Source organism: Parambassis ranga, chromosome 3, assembly GCF_900634625.1.
Source record: "Parambassis ranga chromosome 3, fParRan2.1, whole genome shotgun sequence".
Classification (NCBI taxonomy): domain Eukaryota; kingdom Metazoa; phylum Chordata; class Actinopteri; family Ambassidae; genus Parambassis; species Parambassis ranga.
The window spans coordinates 25,967,881-25,995,753 of record NC_041024.1 but is presented as its reverse complement, the minus strand read 5'-3'; the positions used below and the strand labels follow the sequence as shown (position 1 = coordinate 25,995,753).

At 42.4% G+C, this 27,873-nt stretch overlaps 4 protein-coding genes across 6 annotated transcripts; 2 read left to right on the top strand and 2 right to left on the bottom strand.

The window, feature by feature from the left end:
- Positions 1-92: 92 nt before the first annotated feature.
- On the top strand, positions 93-2,460 carry fadd (Fas (tnfrsf6)-associated via death domain). The gene is made up of 2 exons (XM_028401543.1): positions 93-468; positions 1,621-2,460. The coding sequence occupies exons 1-2, from the start codon at positions 174-176 to the stop codon at positions 1,899-1,901; spliced, it is 576 nt and encodes a 191-aa protein (XP_028257344.1). The 5' UTR covers positions 93-173; the 3' UTR covers positions 1,902-2,460.
- On the bottom strand, positions 2,450-6,232 carry LOC114433163 (low choriolytic enzyme-like). 3 transcript variants are annotated; one of them, XM_028401540.1, is made up of 9 exons: positions 6,022-6,164; positions 5,752-5,755; positions 5,525-5,587; positions 5,212-5,367; positions 4,194-4,314; positions 3,635-3,813; positions 3,252-3,333; positions 2,992-3,116; positions 2,450-2,580 (listed from the first exon to the last, which is right to left on the bottom strand). In XM_028401540.1, coding segments are annotated over exons 1-9 (822 nt in total). In that variant the 5' UTR covers positions 6,112-6,164; the 3' UTR covers positions 2,450-2,578. The 3 variants fall into 3 exon arrangements, with proteins under 3 accessions (XP_028257341.1, XP_028257342.1, XP_028257340.1); XM_028401541.1 differs by lacking the exon at positions 2,450-2,580 and adding an exon at positions 6,171-6,232 and having other exon boundaries at positions 2,984-3,116; positions 6,022-6,094; XM_028401539.1 differs by lacking the exon at positions 2,450-2,580 and having other exon boundaries at positions 2,984-3,116.
- A 2,872-nt stretch (positions 6,233-9,104) lies between these two features.
- On the bottom strand, positions 9,105-12,930 carry LOC114433673 (low choriolytic enzyme-like). Its single transcript, XM_028402317.1, has 10 exons — positions 12,875-12,930; positions 12,701-12,782; positions 12,390-12,399; positions 12,191-12,271; positions 11,931-12,086; positions 11,523-11,643; positions 11,268-11,446; positions 11,081-11,162; positions 10,877-11,001; positions 9,105-9,346 (listed from the first exon to the last, which is right to left on the bottom strand). Exons 2-10 carry the CDS (start codon positions 12,770-12,772, stop codon positions 9,105-9,107), a joined length of 1,068 nt encoding a protein of 355 aa, XP_028258118.1. The 5' UTR covers positions 12,773-12,782; positions 12,875-12,930.
- Positions 12,931-24,162: 11,232 nt separating this feature from the next.
- On the top strand, positions 24,163-26,443 carry LOC114433186 (low choriolytic enzyme-like). The gene is made up of 9 exons (XM_028401603.1): positions 24,163-24,318; positions 24,399-24,429; positions 24,519-24,584; positions 24,728-24,880; positions 24,967-25,084; positions 25,215-25,393; positions 25,675-25,756; positions 26,085-26,209; positions 26,387-26,443. The coding sequence occupies exons 1-9, from the start codon at positions 24,256-24,258 to the stop codon at positions 26,437-26,439; spliced, it is 870 nt and encodes a 289-aa protein (XP_028257404.1). The 5' UTR covers positions 24,163-24,255; the 3' UTR covers positions 26,440-26,443.
- The last annotated feature ends 1,430 nt before the right edge of the window (positions 26,444-27,873 follow it).

Below are 27,873 nucleotides of genomic sequence, written 5' to 3'. Positions count from 1 at the left end.
TGACACTGTAGACAGACTGTCAGGATAAGGACGCATAGTTAAGCTGGAAGCTGTGAGGAAGACACGCCCTAAATTTACAGGCGGAAGTGAAAGTCAAGCGCTTCCTCTTCAAACTGTAACAGTTTATAAAGCAGCCGCGGTGCTTCTGTGCTGGGTCACCCTGTTTTAGAAACATGAGCTCTTTAAAGTTTAACGCCGTTCTGCTTGAGATTTCAAACAACCTGTCCCAAAGTCAGCTGGACAACATCAAGTGGCTGGTTCGAGACGTGATCGGGAAAAGGGACCAGGAACAGATCAGCACCGGACTTAAACTGTTTCAGGTCCTGACGGAAAGAGGCAAAGTGTCAGCCCAGAACACGGACTATCTTTCCGAGCTGCTCAGACAAATTCATCGACAGGATCTGTCGGACAAATTAAACCAGTTTGAGGGCGAATCTCCTGACAGTGTTCTGAGCGAGGAGGAGCGAGGTAAAGTAGGCTATGACGAGGTGTTTGTACGAGGAAGAACATCATATTATCAAAGAATGGTTAAACTTTAAGGGGCTGAGGGAACTCCCATCATCTTTCTTTCACTTTCACACAGCCGAATGGACAGTCTTAACTGAAACCACGCATCGACCCTAATGGTGACTGGAGGACTTAACTTAATTCAATACATTTCCAAAAATAGTTTTACTTTTTGAATGTCCCCACGGGGATTAAAGCGTCTGTCTACCTTAGAATAAAAAGGACTGTGCTAATATAAAATAAGACCTCCACTCTGCCAACGTTGTGTTTAGTGCTCTCGTGACAATCCATAATTAATGGGTCCTATGAAGTTCGTGGGATTAAGAGTAATTCAGAGCAATAGTTCAAGTGTGGTTTCTCCATTTCTCGATATGTTTGACGTTTTAATTAGTTACATCCAGCAGAGGGCAGCAGAGCTCCATATATCTGATTTCAGGCGCCATCGATTAATCCTGACCTGACTAGAGAGCATGGAATAGCAGAGTGCTCCTGCAAAAAACACCTGCCGCATCAGGAAGGTCCACATGCTCTCAGTGTTGGAGTCATATTATTCTCGGATGTATACTTGTGCTGTATTCGAATGAACTATTATAAAATCTCTGTTTATCTGAGCAGAAGCAGGTTTCAGTTAGTCCACCTAAACTTCCAATTTATCCTAATATGGCAGAGAGGTGGAGGACCAGTGGAGCTGAGGTTTGTGACCTGAGTCACCTGAGCCTGTCGCTTAATGATACACTAAGGTTAGAACATGACGATTTGCTGAGCCTGATTTCTCTGTGGCCATGCAGCCCTATACACAACAAACTGTGATGCACTCTATCCTTACACCTTTCTGTCAGAAGCAGCTAGAGCTGCAGCAGCTCCTCTGGTGGTTCTGACCCCACGGCCCAGTGTTTGCTCCTGACATGCTTCAATGACCCTTGGCTGCCCACAGCAAATGCCCTGCTGTATGATGCTATTTAGTTTTCAGCAAACTCTGACATATTGAGACTTATTGGTCGTAAGACTAATGCCCCTGACACTTTTCACACACTATAAAGTTGACTTCTCAGTGCATCATGATCTGTCTTGTTAGATACCAGATCTCTTAGGCAAATGTCTCTTCCCCCCCAGACAAACTGGAGCTTGCCACAGAGGTGATTGCAGAGAATCTGGGGAAGACTTGGCGTAAGCTGGGCCGCAGACTAGGTCTGACTGATGTCAAACTAGAATCCATCTCTAAGAGACACCCCACAGACCTAGAGGAGACAACAAGGGAACTGCTGAAGGAGTGGAGGAAGAGTAAGGGAGCTCAGGCCCGAACAGAAGACCTGATAGCTGGTTTGAGAGCCTGCCAGAACAACATGACTGCTGATAAGTTGGAGGACAGACTTGTAGCCGCTGGGTATAGGTGAGGACTGACAGACTCATCTACTGAAAATAGAGCTGGAAATGAAAAGCTTCAACTTAAAGAAAATACACCATTGATATATGCATGTAACCTCCAGAATGTAATAAAGCAGTCAGTCATTCTTAATCTGAAGATCAAAGTGAAAGTCAACTTGTGATTCATCAAATAAAGATCATGCTACAGAAAGAGAAACACTTCTGTCTGTGGCCATTATGGCCATTAGCTTCTCATCAGGTAATTTGCAGACAGATGTTACTTTGTTATCTGCAGATTTTGCTTGTTTTTAGTCTCTGTATTAGAAGGTTACAGGGCTTATCAGTTTCCTTCTTTATCAAGGTCATTATGTTAGACATTTAAGTTGGTAGTGATACCAACTGACAGCCCATACTCTCCTAAATGCTCTGAGAGAGAGAATTCTATTAATATCCAGTCATTATTTAGGACAGGCTGTGTCTTCATACTGAACGGACAAGCAAATAATATGTGAGAATGGTTTGTAAAAAAGTGCCTTCACTGATCATTTTATGTTAAATGAACACTAAATAAAACTAATTTGTGTTTAAGGGGATTTATTTTTGTCATTTTGTCAAGCAGATCATGCTTTTCAAGTCTTCAAACTAACATGGCACCTTTCCTGGCACATCTTCATTGTGGCAGCAGGTTGAGGGTCACAGTTGTAGCTTCTGTAGAGGAAATGATTGTTATTAGGCATTTTGCAAGTAGAGTGTGTAAATAAATGTGGGAATAGTAAACGTTCACTGAGTGGATGTGGGGGAAAAGGGCTGGACTTCACATTATACACATGCAAAACTAGTTGTGACTTAAAGTGTGACATTGCGGTTTGGATTAATAAATCTAATACTAAATACTTTATTATTGTAAGGAGAAATATGTTGTGGTTGCAGGGTTTGATGCAGAAATCATTGATACTGTTTGTTCCTCATTACTTAGCTCTGAAGTTTGACACAGAATGGGGACTGGATTTTAAGCCCACTTCAATAGTTTGGTTTTTCAGAGCAGAGTTAGTGTGTAAAGTACCTAGCCATCAGTAAATGACTCCGATTGCATGCTGTGAGTTTGTTCTGTTTACTCACAGCACTTGTAGAGTCTGTTTAGCCTATCAATGTCATTCTTGCTCATTTGGGTGGCTTGGCCGAAGGACACATTGCTGTTGGGAATGGGCACCATGGTGGGAAGGTTGTTCTTGGAGAAGGCATACCTGGAGAACCACAGAGAGCAAGGTTCATGTTCAGCCAGAAAGTTCTCTGACTGTTCAGCTATATAGGTCTGCACTGCAAATATTAGCAGTCATACTATGAAATAAACAGTCCAACCATCATGAAGGGAACCTTACCTCTCATATTGCATGACAGAGTTGTAGTCATACGGTGTTCCCTGGTTCAGTGTGTCAATCTTATAGAAGTTGTACACCATGTCTGTACAGAGACAATGTGCATAAATATGTGACCCCCCAAAATCTGTACAACTGGTGCACTACACAGCTGTCAGACCTCCTGACAGTATACTGCAGCAGACTATGTTTTACAGTATGAAAGTGAAGTCACTCATTCTGTTGTCTGAGAACATTGTACATTTTTTTAAACTTTCTTTTTCATTTTCAAGGAGTTTTGCTCAATTTAATGTAATAGTTAAAGTCACTTTTGTCTGTGAATCATCTACCTCAGTTGTGTTTTTAACTCAAATACTTCCAGTTAGTTAATAATTTGTGAAACAAACCATCGATAATATTGTCCCACATCACTTTGATGTGGTTGTCCCTGTCAGAGCGGGTCTGTTCATGGTTGAAGCCAAGGGCGTGGAGCAGCTCATGCTGGACAGTGCTGTGATACAGACAGCCCTGGCGGCTCAGAGACACGGTCTGACCACCACCCTGACGACCCACATTGGAGTAACATCTGTAACAGCAAGGATTAGAAATCACATCAAATATGAAGTCATTGTTGTGTGTCCTTGGGCAAGGCACTTCACCCGCATTGCCTCCAGTGCACTTACTGGTGTGTGGCGCTCCTTGCTGGGCAGCCTTAAGCATTTCCCAGATGGGATTATTAAAGTATTTCAAAATTAAAAATAATAAAAAAAATTCCTTTGCATAAATTATTAATCACTTTCTTATTTCTGTATTGTCTCATTCCTACTAGCCACTGATAAGATATAACGATGAATTGTGATCTCATCAGCATTATAAATGAATGAGAGAGGTGTTTTTATGCATGAAGTGAAATCTGGTGTAGTTTTTTGTGGTAAGAACCTAAAAACGCAACAAATGTAGCCTTACCCATTCCTGGACTCAATGCTCAACCAGTCCTGATCCCCATTCTGGTAGGGTCTGAAACGGATGCAAGACACTGCAGAGAAAGACTCCAATCCACGAATGATAATGGCCTGCTCGCGGGAGGCTGACACGATAAATATGGCATGTTGAGCTTTTTCAACCAACATTGTAACAATAACTTACTTAATTGTATTCTGTCAGTAAACAGTAAAAGGACCCTTCACATATTCCAGCTTCTTTTGTAAAAGAAACACTGCAAACAATTATGATTTTATACAATTGGCACAGAAATGCAGAAAAAACACACATTTAAAAGAAATCATAATGGGTCATCAAAGAAAAATATGTCTTTTGTCTAAATTAAAAAATGAAAGGATTTCGCTGTTTCCATGAGGTCACAGCGAATACAAAAACACTCAAAAACTGTTTAGGTTTTGAATGCAGATGTAGGCCAAAGGTGAGCACTGACAGGAAACATTTTGTGATAATAATCATATAGTTTCGTAGGGTAGGAGATTTCATTCTGAGGCACTTTGTGTTAAATAAGTGTAACTTCTCTTCACAATCCCATAGCAACCAATTAGTTCGGCAGTTTTTCATTAAAACAAAGAATATGAATCATCTGTGGAAGCTATAAAACACTAAAAACATCAGCCAATCCTCCGGGACGACCCTGCATGGAGTATTGGCTGGTTGTCACTCTCTTCCTGCTCTGCGCACCAGAGAGGTACGTGCATGATGGCCGAAGTCACAGACCACAGCTCATCTTCAGGTAATGCGCGTCCATGTGGTTGGGAGGCGTGGCTTTGGGGTGAGCTCCGAGCGAAAGGGGCGTGTGTTTACTTTCGAAATCTGGCTGACTCTCACTGAGTTTTCAAAATCTCCTACCCTACTGTTAAAATAAGGCTTTGCACGAAAAATACTGTATTTGTGACTACTCTTAAGTAAAGGACCTAAACTTACAGTGTGAGAAAGTAGTTGACTGAAGACGTGTAAAGAATCTAAACTTGTTGAAGCTTACAGAAGTGGTTTTCAATGTAGTAGGGGATGTAGACCTTCCCATCACTCCACTTTCCCCACATGCAGTCTTTGGTGGTGCATGGGTCAGCATTTCTATCAGCATCAGACTTGATAGCGATGTCACCACCAATAAGGATGGGCTCATCAAAGTCAGGGACTGTACAGAATGAATAAGAGATAGGCTAGTTATTTCTGGATCTGAAACTGCCAAATAGGAGCTTTTCCTCAAAGTAACACAGAGAGAACATCATCACATTCTATGGAAAGTGGTAATGGTAATGTTCCTGACACTCTTGTCAGTAATAATGACTTACTGCGGTCTCTGTTGGCTCTCTCCAGCAGCTCCCCAACAGAAGGCTCACTGGATGTGGTAACCTCTGCACAGCACAAATGTATGTATGTACATATTATGGCCTTGGTAAGCACTACATTATTTTTGAAATGTCTGTTTGTGGCAAGTGTGGATGTATATGAATTAAAAAATAGAAGAATATTATTGACATGTATGTAAATAATATAGCTTGATATGATTTCTACTTACCTTCCTGTACTCAGCCACAGCAGGATGAAAAAAGAAAAATGTTAAAACACAGTGTTCCCAACAATTTCACATTTGTAATATTCTTATAATAACATATTCATGTTTTTCCTGTATTTATTAAAATGTTCACCCTCACATCCTGAATGTAGCATTATTTCAAAGTATTTCTAATAATCGTTTGAACACATTTTTGAATGGTCGTTTGTTTTGGCCCTGCATGTTGGCTTTTATTTGATGGCAGTGAGCAATGTTCTTTCTGGAATTTTCTACCTCTGCCCATGAAGACGACACCAACAGTAGAGCCACAAGAGACCAAGAGAAAACCAACATGACTGCAACAGATCTGAGACATAAAAACATAAATATAGAGAAAATACATAGGGACAGGGCAGAGGTTAAAAAATGGACAGGGTTCTTACCTGAGACTGGATGACCGAGTGTGTGTTTTTCCTCTGTGAGAGTTTTATATGCCAGGTGCTCACAGAAAAATCAACAAGATATATCAGAAGGTAAACACAACTGCACAACTTCATCGCTTTGCGAGTCCTTGAAAACGGTGTGAAACTTGCATCTGTCATGGGTGTGTGTGTGTGGGAGCTTACATCACCATTTTCCTTGTGTTTATGAGAAGCAGTTCATTGTGATGTGAAGCACTGATCAACATCAACAACACTGATGATGGCACGCTGCTGTACATGCCATTGCTGGTCATATTATGCAGGAGTCCAGAGAAAATTAGCATTATCATTTTGGCAAAATTGAGCAGTTGGTCATCATTAACTCAAATACTTACTTTTAACAACAATAAGTTAGAAATATTGTAATCAGGAGAAACATAGTAATGGACCATTTACTTATATAGTTTGTCAACAAGTTCCACATAACTTTGTTGTGTTTAATTAGTACTATGAATACAGAGAAAATATCTAAATTATGTGAAACCATCTAGTCAAGTTCATTTTAATTGAAGACAACAAAGTTATCAGTTTGTCACTTGCTGAGCTTTATAAGCAGCAACTTAATTTTAATTCATTTTATACCTTATGGAAACAAACATTTCAGTAGTGAAATTTTCTCATAGACTGGTCTTTAAGATCGTTTAAAATATGGCCGCTCAAAGAATATGTACACCAAACCGCAGAGACATTAATTAGAATAACACGGAGTAGCTCAAGAGGGCAGTGCAATATCCCAAGGTATATTCTAGGTACTTCTAGAGAAGTAAAATCGTGGTTTTTAGAAAACCGGAGCTGTACACACTGACATTATTATTTTTTATATTGCTAGTACTTGTGTACCTTTTATCAAGTAGTGTATTGTGTATACCCAAGTATATTGAATATATACTCAGGATGGGTAACCACTAGCACTTTGCTGTAGTTGTTCATCATTCCACAATCCAGCCTACCTGGCACCAGGAAAAGTTCATTAGAAGGGTGATGTACAAAAAGCCTTTTCTGAGTGTTCATCACCAGTTTGTGTCCCCTGACAGCGTAGGCCTATAGCAGCATAGCTATGCTAAAAGTTAAGAATTTATCAGCACTATGATACCTGTTATACCTGTGGCTGAGGCCATGTCAACGAGTGCCTGTATCTATACCCAATTTCTTTACACACTATAGTTTAGATTAGTTATACACTTTACTAAACAGAATGGTTTTAAGTCTGGTCTTAACGTTGGAGGCAGAAGTACAGTAACAAAAGCATAGACTAGTTTTTCAGCATCACTCTGAGAGAGGATGCTCCCGATCTTAGCAAGATGGCTGCCGGGGTCCAGACACACAGTTGGGCGAGTCCTCAGTGTTTGCTGAAAAAGGCATCTGAAAAGCAAATTGGACCTTGGATTGTGCTATCAACATATTCCTCTATTGCTTGGATAATTCTCTATCTTCTGTTAAGTTCAACCTGTCCAAGAAAAGGGGACACTTTAACTTTGTATCCAGCCAGATGGAGTCAACACGTTATTCACAAGGGTACTGGACTATGGCCATGTCAGGCCACCCCCAGGTGAACGGGGAAAGGCTGTTACAGGCAAATCACTCCTGGGTGTTCTTAATCTCTTGCTGAAACTTCTTTTGGTCAGTGATGTTGAACTAAACCCCGGGCCAGTGCCAGCTGGGCCTGTACCTTTTGCTAGCTGGGTCAACATCATTGATAACTGAACCCTCACCCCGGGTAGCTGGATCAACAACACTGCTAGCTCAACCTATATCACTGCTAGCTAGGCCCCTATTTTTTCTAGCTGGGCCTTGTCGGGGTGAAAATCCCCTTGTTTCCTTCTGATCACCCCCTGAATTAGTTTGTAAGGAAGGAGCGGATAAATTCTGGTCTCAAAATTATAATTTATTAAACAATGAGGCAAATTCTGAGTCGCAGAGCTCTGGGTTGTTGCACACAAAGAACCAAACAAGAACAACACAAGAACAGGACAACCAACAAGAACAAACAACCACACAGCAACAACGAACAATGCAACCACAACTGGACATGGAATTCACACATTGATATACCACATGGGCGTTCCTGCCTGCCGGCCCACAGGGGCATCTACCGCCCCCCTGCAGACCCTGGTTCATACAGCAACTAGACCATTAGTGTTTACTGCCAAATAAGGTAAAACTCCAATTCCTTAAATCTCATAGGTTGTGAGTCCGATCTGGGGGTGACCATAAAACTGGGTACTCAGGAGAAAAACACATTCCTTTAGAATCTGGCTTTTATCAGGTCAAAGGTGCTGCTGTCCTTAGTCTGAATTTATGACCATCTCGTACCAACCGGAGCTCTCTCCAGAGAGCAGAAAAACAACTGATCTCATCTGCCACAGCCTGAACTGCAGAAAACAAAGTTATATGACATACTATGAAATTACTTATTAATACATTCAGTATCCTCGAATTACTTTGATTTTCTATAAAATTTCCTAACACATAAACACTTATGAAAATCACATTATTAAGCGATAAACACATATAAACATGAATACTTATATATCTGAACACACTGCATGTTAACACCATGCAGAATAAATTCTTTCACCCAACAGCCTCCACCACTTCCAGCTGGACCAACACCTCTGCTAGATGGACCTCCACCTTTGCTACCTGGGCCTCCACCACTGCTAGCTAGGCTTCCTCCTCTGCTAGCTGGGTTTCCACCTCTGCTAGCTGGGCCTCCACCACTGCTAGTTGGGCCTCCACCACTGCCAGCTGGGCCAACACCTCTGCTAGATGGGCCTCCACCACTGCTAGTTGGGCTTCCACCTCTGCCAGCTGGGCCTCCACCTCTGCTAGCTGGGCCCTCACTACTGCCAGCTGGGCCTCCATCACTGCTACCAGGGTCTCCACCACTGCTAGCTAGGCTTCCACCTCTGCTAGCTGGGCCTCCACCACTGCCACCCGGGCCTCCACTGCTGCTACCTGGGCCTCCACCGCTGCTATCCGGGCCACCACCACTGCTACCTGGGCCCCCACCACTGCTCGATTGGCCTCCACCTCTGCCTCCTGGGCCATCACCTTTTCTACCTGGGCCAACACCACCCCAACACCTCTGCTTACTAGACCAATGGTAGGTGGAGGTCTTTTGGCTGATATGGAAGCTGGCAGTATAAAGCCAGATGTAAACATTGCCAATAAAAGAAATATGAGGCTGCCAAATCAATATTAAAACACCGTAAATTTAGGGTGTTTCAAACTGTTAAAAACTCTAAATTAATGGGATTCAACATATAAAACAAAAGTTGCTTCACTGACTCTCCTCTTGTTTCAGGTGTCTTGACTTCCCCCTCCATGTGTTCTCCCTCCTCCTCCCGGTGATTACCTGCTCCTCCCTCATGTGTCCCACCTGTGTCCAATTGTCCACCCTGATCCCTTTGTATTTAGTCTTTGTCCTCCCTGCACTCGCTGCTAGTTTGTCTTTGGAATGTGTTCGTGTCCCTTTTAAACAAATATAGCATTTTAAACTGGGACAGTCTTTATACATTTGCTGACTTAAATTGGTTTACAAAGTACTACATAAACTGGCTCCAGATCCTCTGGCAGAGTTCGTTAGCCAAAGAAACAGCCAGCGTGTCACTCGAGGCTCTGTTAGAGGTGACTGTTACATTCCCCTGCGCAGGAGCACTTTCAGTAAGTCGGCCTGGTCAGTAAGGGGTGCGAGAGCATGGAACTCACTACCTGAGGAAATCAAACTTCTTACAACATACAAGGCTTTCACAAATAATTGAGAATGTGGCTTATCAACACTTACAGCTGCCAACACTAAAAATTTAAACTTATTATTATGTTTTGATCAAATTGTTTTGTTTTGTATATATAGTAAGTGTTGTATATGTATGTCTGTTTTTTGCCTTTTTAAATCATGGCCAGGGGACTACAGATGAAAACTAGCCTTCTGGCTAATTCTGGCTTTTTTAACAATATGTAATCATGCGTTTTTTGAAATTGCACTGTCCCCTTTTAACTAATAATATTACAGAGGTGAAAAAAGGCGGTCTTAGAGACCTGTTTAATATGAGGGATAAACGCACCCCTTCAATGCACTCCTTCCATCATATCAGTGCTACAATTGTTGTATCTTGCAAGTACCGGTATGTATTTCACACATTCTTGCAAGTACACATTTGCAAAAATACTATTATTGCTGGGATAATTTTTGACAGGAGTCAGCAATGGTTTCACAATTACCCTTTTTGGGTAATGTACGTATGATCACACATCATGCAGATAGAAACACAGATACAGACAGCACCTTCTCTTGTGCTTGTCACTGCTTTTATTAAGTACAGAGTCAACTCATGGTTTACCATTCAAAAGCCATGTGGTTTAAATGTATTCTCTCAAAGATTGAAGGAGACTGTATTCAAAACCACGGTAGAAAGTCAAACATTAACATAGTGTTCTTATTAAGTTGACTTATAGACTCGTAGTCACTCAAGATGGTAGATAGAAAGGAAGGAGTTCTCTTTAAAAAGAGTAACATGATTTTCTGGTTGATCTGTCTGCTGGTACAATCGAGACAGCTTTCCTCTGTAAAAGTGAAGAGCACAAAGATAGATCAGGTCAGAGCTGAGTGTTACAACTAATGTGTGTGTGTATACTTTATTCATAATGCCCCCATGTGGACTTACAGCACTTGTAGAGAGTGTTGAGCCTGGCGATGTCATTGCGACTCATCTCCTTAGCGTTACCAAAGGAGACATTAGCATTGGGGATGGGGACCATGGTGGGCTGTTTGTTCTTGGAGAAGGCATACCTACAAGAGGACTCACAGCAGTTAGACTGACCTTCACCCACAACACAAAGAGAGGAAGCAGGGTTGAAGCAGGTCTCACCTGTGGTACTGCATCACAGAGTTGTAATCATAGGGAGAGCCCTGGTTGAGGGTGGCAATCTTCCTAAAGTTGTGCTGCATTCCTAAAAACAACACAGAATTGTTATGTTGGACTGAAACAATGGCACAAACATCAAAAGCTGTGTAGTTTTGGGGGTACCAGTGTGAGTAACAATCAGCTCCCTTACCAGACACAACATTCTGCAGCAGGACTTTAATGTGGTTGTCTCTGTCAGAGCGGGTCTGCTCATGGTTGAATCCCAGAGCGTGGAGCAGCTCATGCTGGACGGTGCCATGGTAAAGACATCCACTGCGGGCCAGAGACACCACCTGCTTACCACCACGACGGCCGACGAAGGAGTAGCAGCTGGAGTGAATCAGATTGTTAGAACAGCACTGGACGATAGTTTTCAGGTCAAACGGTTTATACTTCAGGCTCTCACCCATTCTTGGACTCAATGCTCAGCCAGTCACGGTCACTGCTTTTGCTGGGTCTGAAGCGGATGCAGGAGAAAGAAGAGAAAGACTCCAGTCCACGGGTGATGATGGCCTTCTCACGGGAGGCTGGCAAAAAGTCATCACACAACATCAGAATCAGACTGTTGAGTCAACCCAAAAGGTTGTTGGAGCAGATGCCACTGTGTGGCAGACAAACCTGAAGGTGTTTGGCTAAGTTATGTTTTATAAAATATTTGACTGGTAAGATTGACAGTTCTTCAGCTACATGCATCTCCACTTTATCTCCACTCATCAAATTAGATTAAGAAACCTTTATTAGTCTCACAATGGGGAAATTGCATAATCTATCTATGAGGACATATTTGTGCTTCCCAGACCAAGCTGAAACTCACAGAAGTGATTGGCGATGTAATAAGGGACGTAGACCTTCCCATCGGACGCCTTGCCCCACTTGCAGCCACTGCTGGTACAGGGATCAGCGTTTCTTTCAGTCTCACTGTCAATGGCAATGTCTCCTTCGATCAGGATGGGATCATTGTCAGAACGGACTGAAACATGTGGTACAACAGCTTAGATTAGACTTGTGCTAACAGGAGAGGAAAATGAGTTGAAGCCTAAACAGTGGTGAAGAGGAAAGTCTGCAGCAGCTCACACTCACTCAGATGACTGTTGGCTCTCTCCAGAAGCTCTGAGACAGAAAGCTCTGAGACAGAAAGCTCCTCTGCAGTATCCTCTGTTTACATGGACAACAGCACAATTTCACTTCACTGTATAAGTCACACAGTCATCACAGCACTGTGCATGGAAATGTGATATACATATACATACGATCACTGGACCAGATCACATACCTTCCTGCAGCTTCATTGTGTGGTGGAAGGAGAGAAACACATTAGAAACTCATAGAAACACATGGCATGGACACTCAGCTAAGAACAAAGTCAAACACCCAACTACTGTGACATATCTATGGTGTGTTGTTCAGCATAAGGCTTTCAATAAATGATATCAAAACATGTGAAAAATGTTGAAATGACCAAAGCAATGGCAGAACATAAATGATGAAAAACTGAAGACCTAAATGAATCTGAGGATGTCCTTCATGTGCAGCACAGTCCAATATTAACATAACAGAGGAGCAGAGAGCGCTCTGTGAGCCTACCTCACTGTCAGCCCAACAGCAGGCAGACAGCAGCAGCACAGCCAGAGCTGAGAGTCTTAAAATGTGAGCCATCGCAGCAGACCTGAAGGACAAAGACAAGAATTCGAGCACAGGTCTAAACCAGAAGTCTCCACACACTGAAAGGAAGTTCATCCTGCACTGAAGTCAGCTCACCTTGGATCCTTTGTGGACTTATGCCGTGTAGCTTTGACTCCAGAACGTTATATATGTTCAGCTGTAGGCAGTGAGCCCACATATGGGTTATCTAAGAACCAGAAAAACTAAAGAATCAGCTAAATGTATAGACTTATCAGTCACATGTGGTGCCAACACATGCAGTTCCCACAGGGAATAGAGTAGGTCTTGACTTGTGCATTTTTTCCCGAAGTAGCAACAATGCAGCATGTAAAGTCAACACCAGCAGCTATAGTTAAGTGCATCCTGGGGGCCAGAGTGGGCAACATAAGCCCCGTTCACACTGGAGAAAGTCAGTCCAGCTAGAGTAGGATAGCTTTTAAACTTGATACGTCCAGACCTAATTTCAAATCTGGATTGTCTGTTCTGTCCATTTTTTTTTTTTTGGTTCAAAGCGCAGTTTATTCCTATGTCGTAAATAAACTCTGGGCAAAGCTGTTGTAGTTCGGCAGATGTTTATGCACGGCTTTCACTGTCCCAGTGAACCCAGAAGACGTTGCTAGCAGGATTTGCTAGCCGCATTTGCGTCCTGAGCCAGACTTATGCCCATCCGACTAATTCACGTCCGTGTTAATAACACCTGGCTACGCCAGTCAGAGGTCACTTAAGTTAATATTGAGTCAGTGTGTAATTTGGCTACAACCATGTCGGACTCAGCATTCTCTGGTCCCCTCCCGAATCTGACCAGTGACATGACATGTTTAGCTGCATGTCCTCGCTCCGTCGCTGGCTGTCACAGTAGTGTCCAGAAAACAATGTGGCCTTTATAGATAACTGGGAAACTGTCAGGGTTTCGAGCCAGGGCTTTTATTTTGTTAGTCTGTTTTCGTTTGCATTAATTTTAGTTTTACTAGTCACTTCCTGTTTTATTTTGAAACTTGATCTTCCCGTTGTGTTTCAGGTCTGTTGACTTCCCCTTTCTCATGTGTGCTCCCTTCCCCCCTTCTGTGGTTACCTGCTCCGCCCTAATGTGCTCCACCTGTGTCCTGTGTCTTCCCGCCCTCTTGTGTTTAAAGTCTGTGTGTTTCCTCCCTCTCGTTGCCAGTTTGTTTTGTGAGTATTCCTAGTGACACAGCCGTCCAAGTTGCCTTTCCGCGCTTGTGATTTTCCCTGCGAGTTTTTCAGTGAGTTTTGTATTTCCTTGTGAGTGACCTGTTTCTGGATCTGACTACTGTTTTTGCCTTTGCCCTTTTGATACCTTTGCCCCGTGGACTGAACTTCTGTGTACCGACCATTATCTGCATTAAAACACTGAGATTTGCCTTATACTTCCGGCTCTGCTGCATCTGTGTCCTCCATTTTGTATCGGCCCTGACATTACGAACTGGCCAGAAATGGACACAGCAGACGTCGAGCCAGTCCGAACGGCGCTTTCTGGGCAAGGCCGCCGATTGAGACAGCAGGAAGAACAACTCGAGCGTCTCCACCAGGCTTACGTGGAATTATCGGGAACGAACGAGCGACAATTCGCTTCCCTGAGTGATCAGATCGGCAGGCTCGCTCACCAATTACAACAGCAGCGCCTTCGCGTAAGTCCAGTGGCTATTCCAGCGAAAGTTAAGTTCTAGTAGATTCAGGTTCAGAGCAGAACCTCATTAATCATGAGCTAGCCAGGCAGGTAGGCGTCACCATCGAACCACTCAATTATTCTGTTCCAGTTACTTCTCTCAATGGCCGTGTGGTCTCCTCTGTTAAGTATCGTACAGCTCCCGTTCACCTCGTAATCTCTGGCAATCACCACGAACACACTAGATTCTTTGTATTCAACTCACCCAATAACCCAGTTGTACTTGGCCACCCATGGTTTGTCCTTCATAACCCTGTGATTGATTGGCCCACCAGCCGGCTCATCAGCTGGGGGGATCACTGCCATGCTACCTGCCTGCGCTCAGCTATACCCCCTTCTAGTGACCCCTCTGGCCCTGCTAAGGCGCCGCCCTCACCAGATCTATCCTTAGTCCTGCCCGAGTATCACGACCTAGCTGAAGTTTTTAGCAAGGACAGAGCTCTCTCTCTTCCTCCCCATCGTCCTTATGATTGTGCCATCGACCTCCTGCCTGGTGCTACCTTACCCAAAACACAGCTGTATAGCTTAGCTAAACCTGAGCGGGAGGCAATGGAAAATTATATCTCTGAGTCCTTGGCTTCCGGTATAATTCGGCCATCCACTTCACCTGTGTGAGCCCCATTCTTCTTTGTGGGAAATAAAGATGGAACTGTCCGACCCTGCATAGACTACAAAAAACTGAATGCTATAACCATAAAGAACCGCTCCTCTCTACCGTTAATGAACTCTGCTTTCGAGACTCTACAGGAAGCTCGAGTATTTACCAAGCTGGACCTGCGAAGCGCCTACCACCTGGTGCGTATTCGTTCGGGAGAGTGGAAACAGACTTTTGGGACATTTTGAGTATCTGGTAATGCCCTTTGGTTTAACTAATGCTCCTGCTGTTTTCCAACACTTAATTAATGATGTTCTGAGGGATTTTCTGCATCATTTTGTTTTTGTGTATCTTGATGATATCCTGATCTTTTCTAAGAACATTACTGAACATCGGCGGCATGTTCGACAAGTGCTCCAGCGCCTGTTGGAAAACAGGTTATTTGTAAAAGCACCTAAATATGAGTTTCATTCTTCCACAGTGTCCTTCCTTGGTTTTGTCGTGGCCAGGGGGGAGATGAGACCTGATCCAGACAAAGTCAAGGCTGTACTGGAGTGGCCTACTCCAACCAACCGTAAACACCTACAGAAATTTCTGGGCTTCGCCAACTTTTTCAGATGGTTCATTCAGGGATTTAGCACTGTGGCCGCTCCCTTAAGAGGACTCACTTCTCCCTCGGCCCCTTTTGATTGGTCTGCGGCAGCTGATGCAGCCTTCACCCGTCTCAAGACTTTGTTTTTCTCTGCGCCTGTCCTTTCCCTTCATTTGTCTCCAGCTATGATGTGGGGAACCAAGAACTACTAGTGGTTAAGCTAGCCTTGGAAGAATGGCGTCATTGGTTGGAGGCGACCAAGGGCTGCTCCCCTTTGTGGTTTGGACGGATCATAAGAACCTGTCCTATATCCGAACCGCAAAGCGGCTGAACTCCAGGCAGGCGTGGTGGGCATTATTTTTTGATCGCTTCCAATTCACCATTTCCTACCGCCTTGGCTCAAAAAATGTGACACCTGATGCTCTCTCGAGACAGTTCGAACCCGAGGAGGAAAACAGAGAGCCAGAGAGCATTGTACGCCCCTCCTGTGTGCTTGGCGCACTTACCTGGGATCTCACTGAAGAGATCAAAAGAGCACAGGCTCAAGAACAGGACCCCGGCGGTGGGCCTGCTAACCGTTTGTTTGTCCCTCAGAGTGTCCGCTCCAGGGCCCGCCGAACTGAATCCTTCCTCCGATGTCGTTTCTGGTGGCCCAGCATGGCAAGGGACATCAAGGAGTTTGTGGGAGCCTGTGCCGTCTGTGCCCAAGGGAAGACCAGCAACCAGCCGCCCACCGGGGAGCTGCAACCGCTTCTGTGCCCAGCCGACCATGGTCTCACATTGCAGTGGACTTTGTGACTGGGTTACCCCCCTCTAAGGGGAAAACCACGATTCTCACTATCGTGGACCGTTTTTCTAAGACTGCTCACTTTGTGGCTCTCTCTAAGTTGCCTTCTGCTGCCGAGACCGCACAATTAATGATTAAACATGTCTTCCGTTTGCATGGGCTCCTGCAGGACATCGTCTCAGATCGTGGTCCCCAGTTCATCTCACAGATCTGGCGGTCTGTATCCGATGCCAGTCCACCTGGAGCACGGACCTCCCCTGGGTTGAGTATGCACATAATTCACTCACCTCCTCTGCCTCTGGTCTCTCTCCCTTTGAGTGTTCTATGGGTTTCCAGCCACCGTTATTCCCCGAAGAAGAGACCGAGGTGGCGGTACCATCCGTGCAACACCAGTACCGCCGGTGCAGGTGCGTCTGGAGGGAGGCCCGTGCTGCCCTGCTCCGTTCGTCTGCTACCAACAAGAGGCTGGCTGACCGACACCGCTCCAGAGCTCCAGACTACTCCGTCGGACAGCAGGTCTACCTATCCACAGCCAACATAAAACTCCGTACTGAATCAAGAAAACTCTCCCCCAGATTCATCGGACCATTTGAAATCATCAAGATCATCAATCCTGTGGCTGTCAAGCTCCGCCTTCCCAGAACTCTCCAGATTCACCCTGTGTTTCACGTCTCTCAATTGAAACTATACACCTCTAGCCCACTGCAACCACCTGCTACACCTCCACCACCACCCAGAATCATCGACGGTCAGCCAGCCTACACTGTCCGCAGACTTCTGGACATCAGACGACGGGGCAGGGGCCTGCAATATCTGGTGGACTGGCAAGGTTATGGCCCTGAGGAGAGATCATGGGAACCGGCTTCAAAGATGTTGAACCCCACTCTCATCCAGGATTTCTACCGCCTCCATCCGGATAAACCAGGTAGTGCGCCAAGAGGCGCACATTGAGGAATGGGTACTGTCAGGGTTTCGAGCCAGGTACCGACCATTATCTGCATTAAAACACTGAGATTTGCCTTATACTTCCGGCTCTGCTGCATCTGTGTCCTCCATTTTGTATCGGCCCTGACAGAAACTTTCTAGGGGAAACCTGGTCTTTTTAGGAGAGACAGTATTCATCCCACCTGGGGTGGTGCAGGTCTTATTTATGAGGCAGCATAAACTGATTGAGGTGGGCTAGCACAAAAGTGGCAGTCCTCCTATTGCTTCCTGCTTGCACTTTTCCAGGTCAGAGGTTGCTTGGCTCTAACAGAGAAGGCCTGCACGCTGTTCCGTGCTCTTGTATGTGCTGCGGCATCAGCTTGGCTGCGATAAATGCTGGCGGCTACCTGGAGTTCTGTCTCCCACCCTCCTCTTGAGTGTGTGTGTGTCTGTGGCTGCTAAAAGTTAAGGTGTTATTGTGAACAGGGCTGCTGCTGCTTTGTCTCAATGGCTCATTATTCTGCTGCCTTGCCATGGGATCTCTAACCAGGCCTCCATTGCAGCGTGGGCACGAGTTTTAATTAACAATCAAACGAGTGTAGTGCAAACTGCATGTCATTACCTGCAGTGGTGGTTTTAGGCACAGGGCGGCATCACACATGGGGCAGGTGGGACACGCAGCTGGGGAAAAAAAAATCATCTGCACGGCTTGGCGGTTTTCTATATTATCTTATCATATCACTGTGTGTAGAATTGGCAAATTGGTGCCCCCTGCAGCTGCAGGCACTCCTGCTTGCTGAGAAGGTGGCATACACAGAAGCTGTGTGAGAACGGGAGGGGGGCGTAGGGGACAGTTCACCTCTGGGTATCCCAAATGGAACAGACAGGGAACGGGGGATGTCTCAGTCTCTCCTGATAGTGTGTGTCACTGCGTGTTTGTGTATAGTAGCATGAATGATCGAAGGAGTGAGAGCTCTTACAGTTAATACAAGATAATTAAAGTGCTGCGGCTGACAGACAGAGGACTGTAGTCTGATGCTGGACTGGATTAGACTGGATGCTGCATGCTGTGTTTTTAAAATGTCCTTCAGTCATGATGCGGTGCTCTGACTCGTTAGTTAGCTAACTAGTTAGCTACTGTCTGCTAACATAAGTCCATCTATCAATTATGGGCTGATTAATGTTAAACTAAAGTAAGAACATGTTGCTTGCTGTCTTTATTTAGTTTTATGAGGTAAATACAGGGAAAAAGTGAGGAATAATTAATTTTTATTGCCTTTTATTATCATCCATTTAGCAGCTTCTCTCTTCACCTGATGCCCACAGCCAGCACCATCACACACATTTATCAAAATGACTAGCTGCCCATAACTGGTTGTGTGTACACATTACAACCTTTTATGTTTGTTATTAAAATCTGAAAGCACTATTATTGCTAACAAATATATATATAGTAAAATTGTAACATTCTAGTGTACATGCCTTACATGACATAAATAGATATGTTTAAGGCATATAAGACATACTTACATTTATAATAGTCTAATATTATTACCAGCAGCCTTTCTCCTGTTGGGGGTTGATTTGATTTGTTATATACTTTTTTTCCTTTTGAGTGGCTGGTGGTGCTGCTGGTGATTGGTGTTGGCATCCAGTGTCTTGTCCATGGCGTTCCTCTGGGATTGGTTATTTAGAGAGAGTGTGCCTGTCACGTTTGCTTGGGCTGATTTAAGTTTTTTTCTGTTGTGGATCCTTCCCTTGCACTAGTTCTTGTCCATAGACCCCAGCTCCTGATCAGGTTTTCCCCTGAATGAGTGTTGCTAGCATTGTTTTAAGCGACTGAAGGTATTGTTAATAAAAAGTGCTATTCCTAACTGAATCAGGAACTACGTCTCGTACCTGCATGTGTTCAAGTGTCTGTACAAAATAATACCTCGGGTGAGGTGTTGTTGAGCTTGTGAATTATAGTCATAACTTTCCACCTCGTCTCGCCACACTAGCAACATAGTCAAGTTTATTACACAACCAACTGCTTGACAACCCAGGGTCGAGGCCAGGAGGCAGAGTCGCTGTCCTACACACCTCTCTGCTGCTAAAAACACAAAAATAAAACTGTAAATACACACAGCAACACTTAGCTTAATAATCTCATAGAAAAAGTGTGTCTCACGTCCTCCCACAGTCCATCATGCGCAGAAGTTCAAATCAAAATATCCTTATAAAAATTCACACTAGTAAATAATTAGAACAAGGTAATAGAACACTCAGATGTGGATTGTTAGATCTCTCCACTCTAAGCTCTTAGTTAATGATTTGATCATAGATCATCAGTCTGATATATTTTGTCTCACTAAGACTTGGTTACAGGATGAAAAATTTTGCTTTAAATAAATCAACTCCGTTTAGTTATATTGATTATCATGTTCCTTGAGGCACAGGTCATCGACTCAGTCTTAAGACTGCCTTTAACTCACTCTTAGATTGAGTAGGGTTCTCTCAGTTAGTAAATTAGCCCACACGCTGTCATAATCACACCCTCATCTGGTTCTCACCTATGGCCTAGAAACTGAGAACCTGCTAGTGTGGTCTCAAAATCACTCTTCTAGATCTATCAGCATCTTATTTTTAGGTTTTATTTTTATTTTACCCTTACTACTTTACCTTATTTTATATTTCTAACCTGTCTTTTTTGAGTATACATGGAGCACCTGGAATGAAAGCAATTTCCCCCTGGGATCAATAAAGTATTTCTGATTCTGATTCTGATTCTGATCTGAGAAAAAAGGTCTACTTTACCAGATGTCTGTCTGAAGACGCCGTATCACAGTATAGCACATCACAGCAATCCTACATGTATAAATACTAAAGGGGGTACAAACTACACTGGTCAAATAAAAATAAATGGAACAGAGATCCCTCAGGACAACATCCACCGCCTCATCAGGAACATGCCCAGGCATTGTAGGAGGTCATACAGGCACATGGAGGCCACACACACTGCTGAGCCTCATTTTGACTTGTCTTGAGGAATTTCCACTCAAGTTGGATCAGCCTGTAATGTGATTTTCCACTTTCATTTTTAGTATGGTTCTGAATCCAGACCTTGCTGACAGTAGCAAATTTCTTCAGTTGTACTGTCACTTGTTGGCATGGCTTCAGTCACATAGGGCCAATGAATTCTTACTTTTAGCATAGCTATGCTGCTATAGACGTTGTCGGGGGACACAAACATGATCCACTGAGCAGTTCCCTGTCCCCTCAAATCCCCCTCTCACCCTTTTACCTCTCCTCCATTCTCATTAGTCTGGTTCATACTACTGATTTATGTCATTAACTATGTTTGCTGTCTTCCTCGTAGTTTTCTCTTTCTGGGTGCTGAGTGCAGTCCAGCCCCTGATCATTCCAATGCTTACTGCCTGCACCTGTTATGTGGAACAGTTTTAACAGGACCCAAATGCAGATATGAAGCCAGGCAGGGGTAACCAAAAGTGAGCTTTTATTACAAGCTCTGGGTCTCTATAAAGCACCTTGAGACAATTCTGATTGTAAAATTGAATCGGATTGAATCTGAAGAATCTAAATGAACTTAGGTGATGGAAGGCCTCTTTTTTAATGTGATGCTGTATATTCTGATATCAGTATTTATTTCATTTTAAATATAGCCACCATTAGAGTTTAAACTCCACAGTTGAAACTAAACTTGTGTTGCATAACAAAATATGCAACAGAATTCAGAAATAAACTCTTACAAGAATAGACACACCACAAGACTGCAAACCAGATTTCAACAGTGCACAACAATCATTCTTGCACTATAATGAAAAGGTTGTTGCACTTGGCAATGCTGTTGATGTCATGCATTGTCTGCAGGTTTAACATGTAGTTTATAATCTCATTCTGTAAACATGAAATTTGTTATTTATCATTCATTTTTAATGACTTTTCAATAATTTATGATTCTGTCTTTTGGGACAATTCAATTTTGATACATACTGTATGATTCATACCCTTTGAAAAAGCTATGAGGAGGGCCCTCAAAACGCTTAGGTCAATTATGAAGTTGTAATTTCCTTTATTTTGATATTAGGCATAGATCATTTGTTTTGTTTTGATCAGCAAGACTAATACCTTTACTGGGGGAGTACAACTAAAATACTGATACTACTACTACTAGTACTTAAAAGAAATACAGAATTAAAATGAAAGACAGTAATTATTATAATATAAATAAATACTAACAGTAATGGTAACAAAAATAACAATTAATGCTATGTCATCTTTTTTATTGAATGTAAGATTGATTAACATTTCAGAAACTAGTTTTGTTTTCCCGTCATTGTTGCTCTTTTGCAAGACAAACCATGCACCTGATGCAACTGCTACAACAGTTTGGGGAAGAGATATAAGCACAACAACAGGTTATGCAACTCTGCCCTGCCTTTCTACAGGGGTACCAGCACTAAATGTGCTTCTGTACTGAAGTGGTACAAGAAGGAGTTTGGGTGGGTAGATTGGATGGCTTGACCAAACATTTGTCTATACATACATCATATGTCAGGGTTTTGAAGAAAGAAGAAGAAACTGGTGGACACTAGAGTTTTCCTCTTTTTCATTTCATGGAGTGTAGCCCCATTTACTCTATGAGGAAGACCTTTATATTCAATAGAAGATGGTGAAGATACATGATACCCTGTTGTGGTCCCAGAAGCCCTGGTCCCTGCAGCAAACACAAATCTTGTAGTTTATTCATAAAATCATCTGTACAGGTTTACAGGTTGGAGAATTGTTACTACCTTTTCTTCTCTTGTTATACTGAGGTACATTAATTCAGTTTAATTCAATTGTATTTATATAGCACCTTTTACAATCAACATTGTCTCTAGGTACTTTACAAAGACCCAGGGCCTGAACCCTCTAGCAAGCAGAATCAGAATCAGCGGCCTACCGCGGCCTGAACGGACTATGTATATTACAAGGCGCCACCTAGTGGTTTGGAGGACCGCAAACAAGCCGGATTAAGCCGAATCGAGTGCGGACATGCTTGTGTGATAGCCAGATTTGAAAATAGGTCTGACCGTATCCAGTTTAAAGACTATCCAGATACAATCCTACTCTAGCTGGACTGACTTTCTCCAGTGTGAACGGGGCCTTAGTGATTAGTGCTTACGGTACATAAAACGTGTAACAATTAACATGAAGCATACATGGGTTAAAAATAAAATAAGATAAAAATAAGGTAAAATAAGGTAAAAGTAAAACAAAGTAAACAATCTAATAATAAGCCTATACATTGACATGACATTACAGACATACAATGAACAGAACAGAGCATGAGTAATGGTTGTAGGCTAATGGTTGTACTAGCACAACAAAATGTAACAGTGTACTAGGTACCACATGGATCAGTGGGGTGGTACTATTGTGCAAAGTAGTGCAAGGTGGAAAGTAAGCAGTGCAAATAGTCATCAGGTAGATCATGACTGAAGCATGGTACAGTGACTATACTAAAGTGACATTGTGAAGTGACAGTGTCAAGAACAACTACCTTTTAACAGGAAGAAGCCTTGAGCAGGACCCGGCTCATAAGTAAGAACCTTGCTGCTGACAGTCAGCCGAGTAGAGGAGGAGCAGAAGAGGTAGACAGGACAGAGAGAGAGACATACAATAAACATCATACATTACAAGGACAAACATGACAGTACTACTAGTACTACATGGAGAATGACATAGGCAGGTGTTGACAATGGACACTGGATTTGTCAGAGGGCCGATGCCGGAGAGAGACCTGCAGACAGATACAGAGAGAGGGGAAGCTACACTGGTGTGCTTAATTTTTCTGTAGGAAAGAATGTAGTATAGAAAGGTCCCATTCATTTCCATGGAATTATTTGTGAAATGTGTGAGGTCAATAAGATCTAATCTTATTGGTAACATTTCTGTCATGCTATTAAATAAGATGTTAAGTTAATAGTCAAAAACCAAATCTTAACCAACCCAGTTCATGTAATCTGTGCAAATTGTGCAATCTTTAGTTCTTTGCTTTTCTTCCTTTTTAGTTGTTTTTACAGAAACATACTGCAACTGCCCACAATTTAGAGAAGTAATGCAAACACAGTCTGTTGTAACTATTTTCTATCTTTTTTGCATGCTGTCCTTGTGCTTGCATGTTTTTTTTTTCAGCAGTTAAGGTTAATTATAAAGTGTGAGTGTGAGCATGAATAACTTGTCATTCTGTCAGACCTACGATGAACTGATAATCTGTCCACCATAGAGACACTGTCTGTTCATTGTCCTCCCAAATCATAAACAACAAGATGATAACACTGTGCTGTTATCTCCATTGTCCAAATCTCAACAAATCTGTTTGTAAAAATTTGGCAATTGATAACTAGATCGATTTATTTAGACTTATTTAGACTGCAGGAGGAAGAATATGTCAGCTTAAATGAATCATCCCCTGCTATGCATAAATTGGCATATTCCTCAAAGTACAGGCTGAGGAGGAGTGGCAGCAATCTGCCACTCTAGTTTATTAATTAATCCTAGACCTAAATCAAGCTAATTTGAAAGCTCCCTCTCTGCCTGAGCCACAGATATATACTATTGGTATGCATATTGATTGAATTGAATGGCTATCTGATGTAAAATGAATTAATGGTGAGAAACACATTGCTGTTGCAGAAATAACAGTTTAATTTCACAACAAAATGTGTTGCGGTGTGCTGAAACCACAGTTTTAAGCAACATAAGCTTCTTCCAGACGGTCTTTGTTGCCCCGTATGCCATATAAGGAAGAAGACCAGTCAGCTTTTCCACATATATAAGTTGGAACATTTGGGTTTTTACTCCAAGTGAATTTTAGTCTGCTGCTGCTGCTGTTGTCCAAAAACCAGCCATGATCCTCCAGACAGCAGTGCTCAGTCTGCTCTTCTGCTCCATCCAGAGTTTTCGTTTACAGGTAAGCAGACCAGACTTCAGCTCTCCAAACGTCATGTCCACAGGTGTTTAAAATGTCATTACCTGGCTTTTTTGTTACAGGATTCATTTGAAATGACAGTTGAAAGCTCTGGTAAGGCATGGCACCTTTGTTTTAAACTCATCTCTTTTTAATATTATACAGTCCTACATCATGTACCTGAAACTGTTTTAACTCCACAGGCAACACCATTGAGGATGATGACTTCAGTATCTCCACGCTGTTAGAAAAGGCCAATGCTAATGTTGGTATGTCTATCTCTGCTGCAGCTGCTGAATCCATTTTAGCAATACAGAGTGTGGAGTGATCGACAGAAACATAATCTAACCTATAAAAGACAGCTGACATATTCATGACACATAATCTTCATCTTCTTTGTTATATTTTGAAGGAAAGAACTTGGATGACCCTCTTGTGATGTTTGGAGACATAGCAATGCCAACAGGTCTACAGAATGCTGATCCCTGTACAGCTCGAGGCTGCCTGTGGCAAAAAGCCGGAGATGGCAACGTTTATGTACCTTACCGCATTTCCAATGAGTTTTGTAAGTCTCTGTGTTTTCTGTGTTGAAGCAAATTTTTAATAGTAATAGTTGATAGTTGATAACAAAAACAACTCTTTCCTAACAAGCCCAAAGAGAGCGCTCTACCATCATCCAAGGTCTGCGATCATTTGCACAGTCCACCTGCATCCGCTTCACGCCCCTGAACAGACAGAGAGATTTTGTGGACATTCAGTCTCGCTCAGGGTATGAACAGCTGACATGCATTAATGCTCAAACGTTTACTGGCCTTTGGCAGATTTCTCATCAAATACAGTCTGTCAAAAGTCAAGAGAAGCAGTGTGGCTCTGGAAGTGTGTTCTTTTATTTCTTTCAGGTGTTTCTCTTTCATTGGGCGACGTGGTGGAGGTCAGGTAGTGTCACTGAGTCGTCAGGGTTGTGTTTTCCAACAAATCGTCCAGCATGAGCTACTCCACGCCCTGGGATTCAACCATGAACAGACCCGGTCCGACAGGGACGAGCATGTTCGCATCCTGTTGCAGAATGTCATTCCAGGTGCGTTACATTACTGTTTAGACTTTGTCACTGTCAATGTCAAGTTTATTTATCGCACATTTATAGGGCTAGTAATGGTAGAATACCTAGGATACTGAAGGTTTTCAGTATAGAAAATGAAACATGTAACATCAGTCACACAGCAGTACACTACTAATGAGTCCATAGTATTTATGACTGGCAGAACTAATAGCTCTTCTGACTTACTCAACGTTTTGGCCCCAGTAATGGCAAACTGCTAACAGAACCAGATGTGAATAATTTGTGTAACACTTCTGCAGGAATGGAGCACAACTTCAGAAGAATTGACACAATTAACCTTGGTACACCCTATGACTACAACTCTGTCATGCACTATGGAAGGTAATGTCATTGACTGAGCAGACAAATAATTCTGTAGTGATGTTGATCTCATGATCATTTTTAATATCTCCCTAAATAAATATTTCATAACTTTAACCAACAATAATATTACATTTAAGGTGCTAATTTTAATTATTTAATAATTTACAGAAATTATTATTTACTCCATTTAAGTATTTGTGTGTTTATGATCATATTTGTCATGTATTTTGCCTTTATTTCTTTCTTTCTTTCATCCTGATTCCTGCATTGTGATCCCTATTAAAGTGAGCATAACGTTTCTCGTAAAAAACCTTTTAACTCATGAAACTGTTTGTTTACACCACAGATTTGCTTTCTCAAGAAACAGAGAGCCAACCATTATTCCTATCCCTGATCCAAACGTAGCCATTGGTAGAGCCACTGAGATGAGTCCCACTGACATCCTCAGAGTGAATCGTCTTTATCGCTGCAGTATGAACTCGATTTTTTACGATGTTGATGCTGACAAACTTTTTAAGGAGCAAGAGATGTAGATGCATATGTTTATATAGTGTACATTTATTGGAGATACACACACTCACCTACATTTATATCTATATCTATTTATAGCAGCTCTGTTGATTAACTGTACTTTTACATTTGTTGCAGATTCTACTGCATCCACATCTGGAATGAAACCTCAACAATTAGACGTTCTCTAGGGAAAGTGAGTTTGGATGTTTGCTTAACATAAAATCAACAGTGTGTAGCTAATGTGCGATTAGGGCATTATAAAGTTGGTTCTCTTAATGACACTGCACACTAATATATATATATATATGGAATAAGAAAACACTTTGTAGGTACATGATTTTTACCCTCACTAACTTCACTTGATTTCACTGTTTTTACCATGGTCTTAATTAATTCTGATTGGCTGCTGCTGAATATTTAACTCCTAATAAAAGACACATAGCCTTCTATGTACTTAAACAAATGCTTGTTTACCATTCTAAATTATCTAAGGTGGGTAACCCTAGCAATCTTCAGTGCATCATCCTCTAAAAAACCCATGTTGCAGGAAGTGCCATCAGCAAAACTTACTGATGGTTTACTGTGATGTGGTCATCACACATTTTAATTAGCTAGCAAGCAAATCTAAGCATCACATGAGGTATCCATTACTGTGGGAGAATTTCCTGCTCCTCATCTTGTGTTATCCTTCACTTCCTCGAAATCACTGTAGTTTCTAAAATACAAACCCGTGCACTTTTTCTACTGTGTGTGTGAATATGCCTACATCTGTAGGCATGTTAATTTATTATTGTTAACTCTTTCATCTGCATCCTACAGGAATCAAGACAACAAGAGGCGAATGGGTGCAGCATGAAAAAAACAAGAACTTCCTCTTCTGCTCTCTGAATGCATTTTAATTAACTCTGCTCTATGTGTACAGCTTAGGTCAATTGAACTAAACTCAACTGTTCATTGAATAACTGCTTGCTGGCTTAATGTAATATTACAAATGAATAAAATTGATTCCTCAGTCAGTTTATCTTGTAGTGTCTTGCTGTCTTGCAGCAACCACATAAAATACAATTCAATTTATTTTGTGCATTTTAGAATGCACAGAATTGTCTCAAGGCTCTCTATAGAAGCCCAGAGCCTGAACTCCCTTAAGAGCAACAGTGTCAAGTAAAAATTCCCTTTTAACAGGAAGAAACCTTGAACAGGACTCGACTCATAAGGAGAACCTTCCTGCTGACAGTCAGCCGGGTAGAGGAGGAGAAGAAGAGGTAGACAGGACAGAGAGGATGAAGGAGAGAGAGAGAGAGAGAGAGGGGAAGAAACATGCACAAACATCATACATTATAGCGAACAAACATGATGTTGTCGAGCAAGCTGAATCTATTGTGTTTTATCATTATATTACTTATTACATTAGATGTACATATCATCAGTTAATAAATAATAATAGTTTAAACAAAGAGACTGGTGTAGGCAATAAGCATCGAAATGACTAGAAGCCAGACAGCAAGCATGCAGGACTGGAGGCAGAGAGACCTGCAAAGAGAGAGAGAGAGGCAGAAAACTACAAGGAAGACAGAAAACACAGTTTATGACATGAATCACTAATATGAGCCAGGCTAATGAGA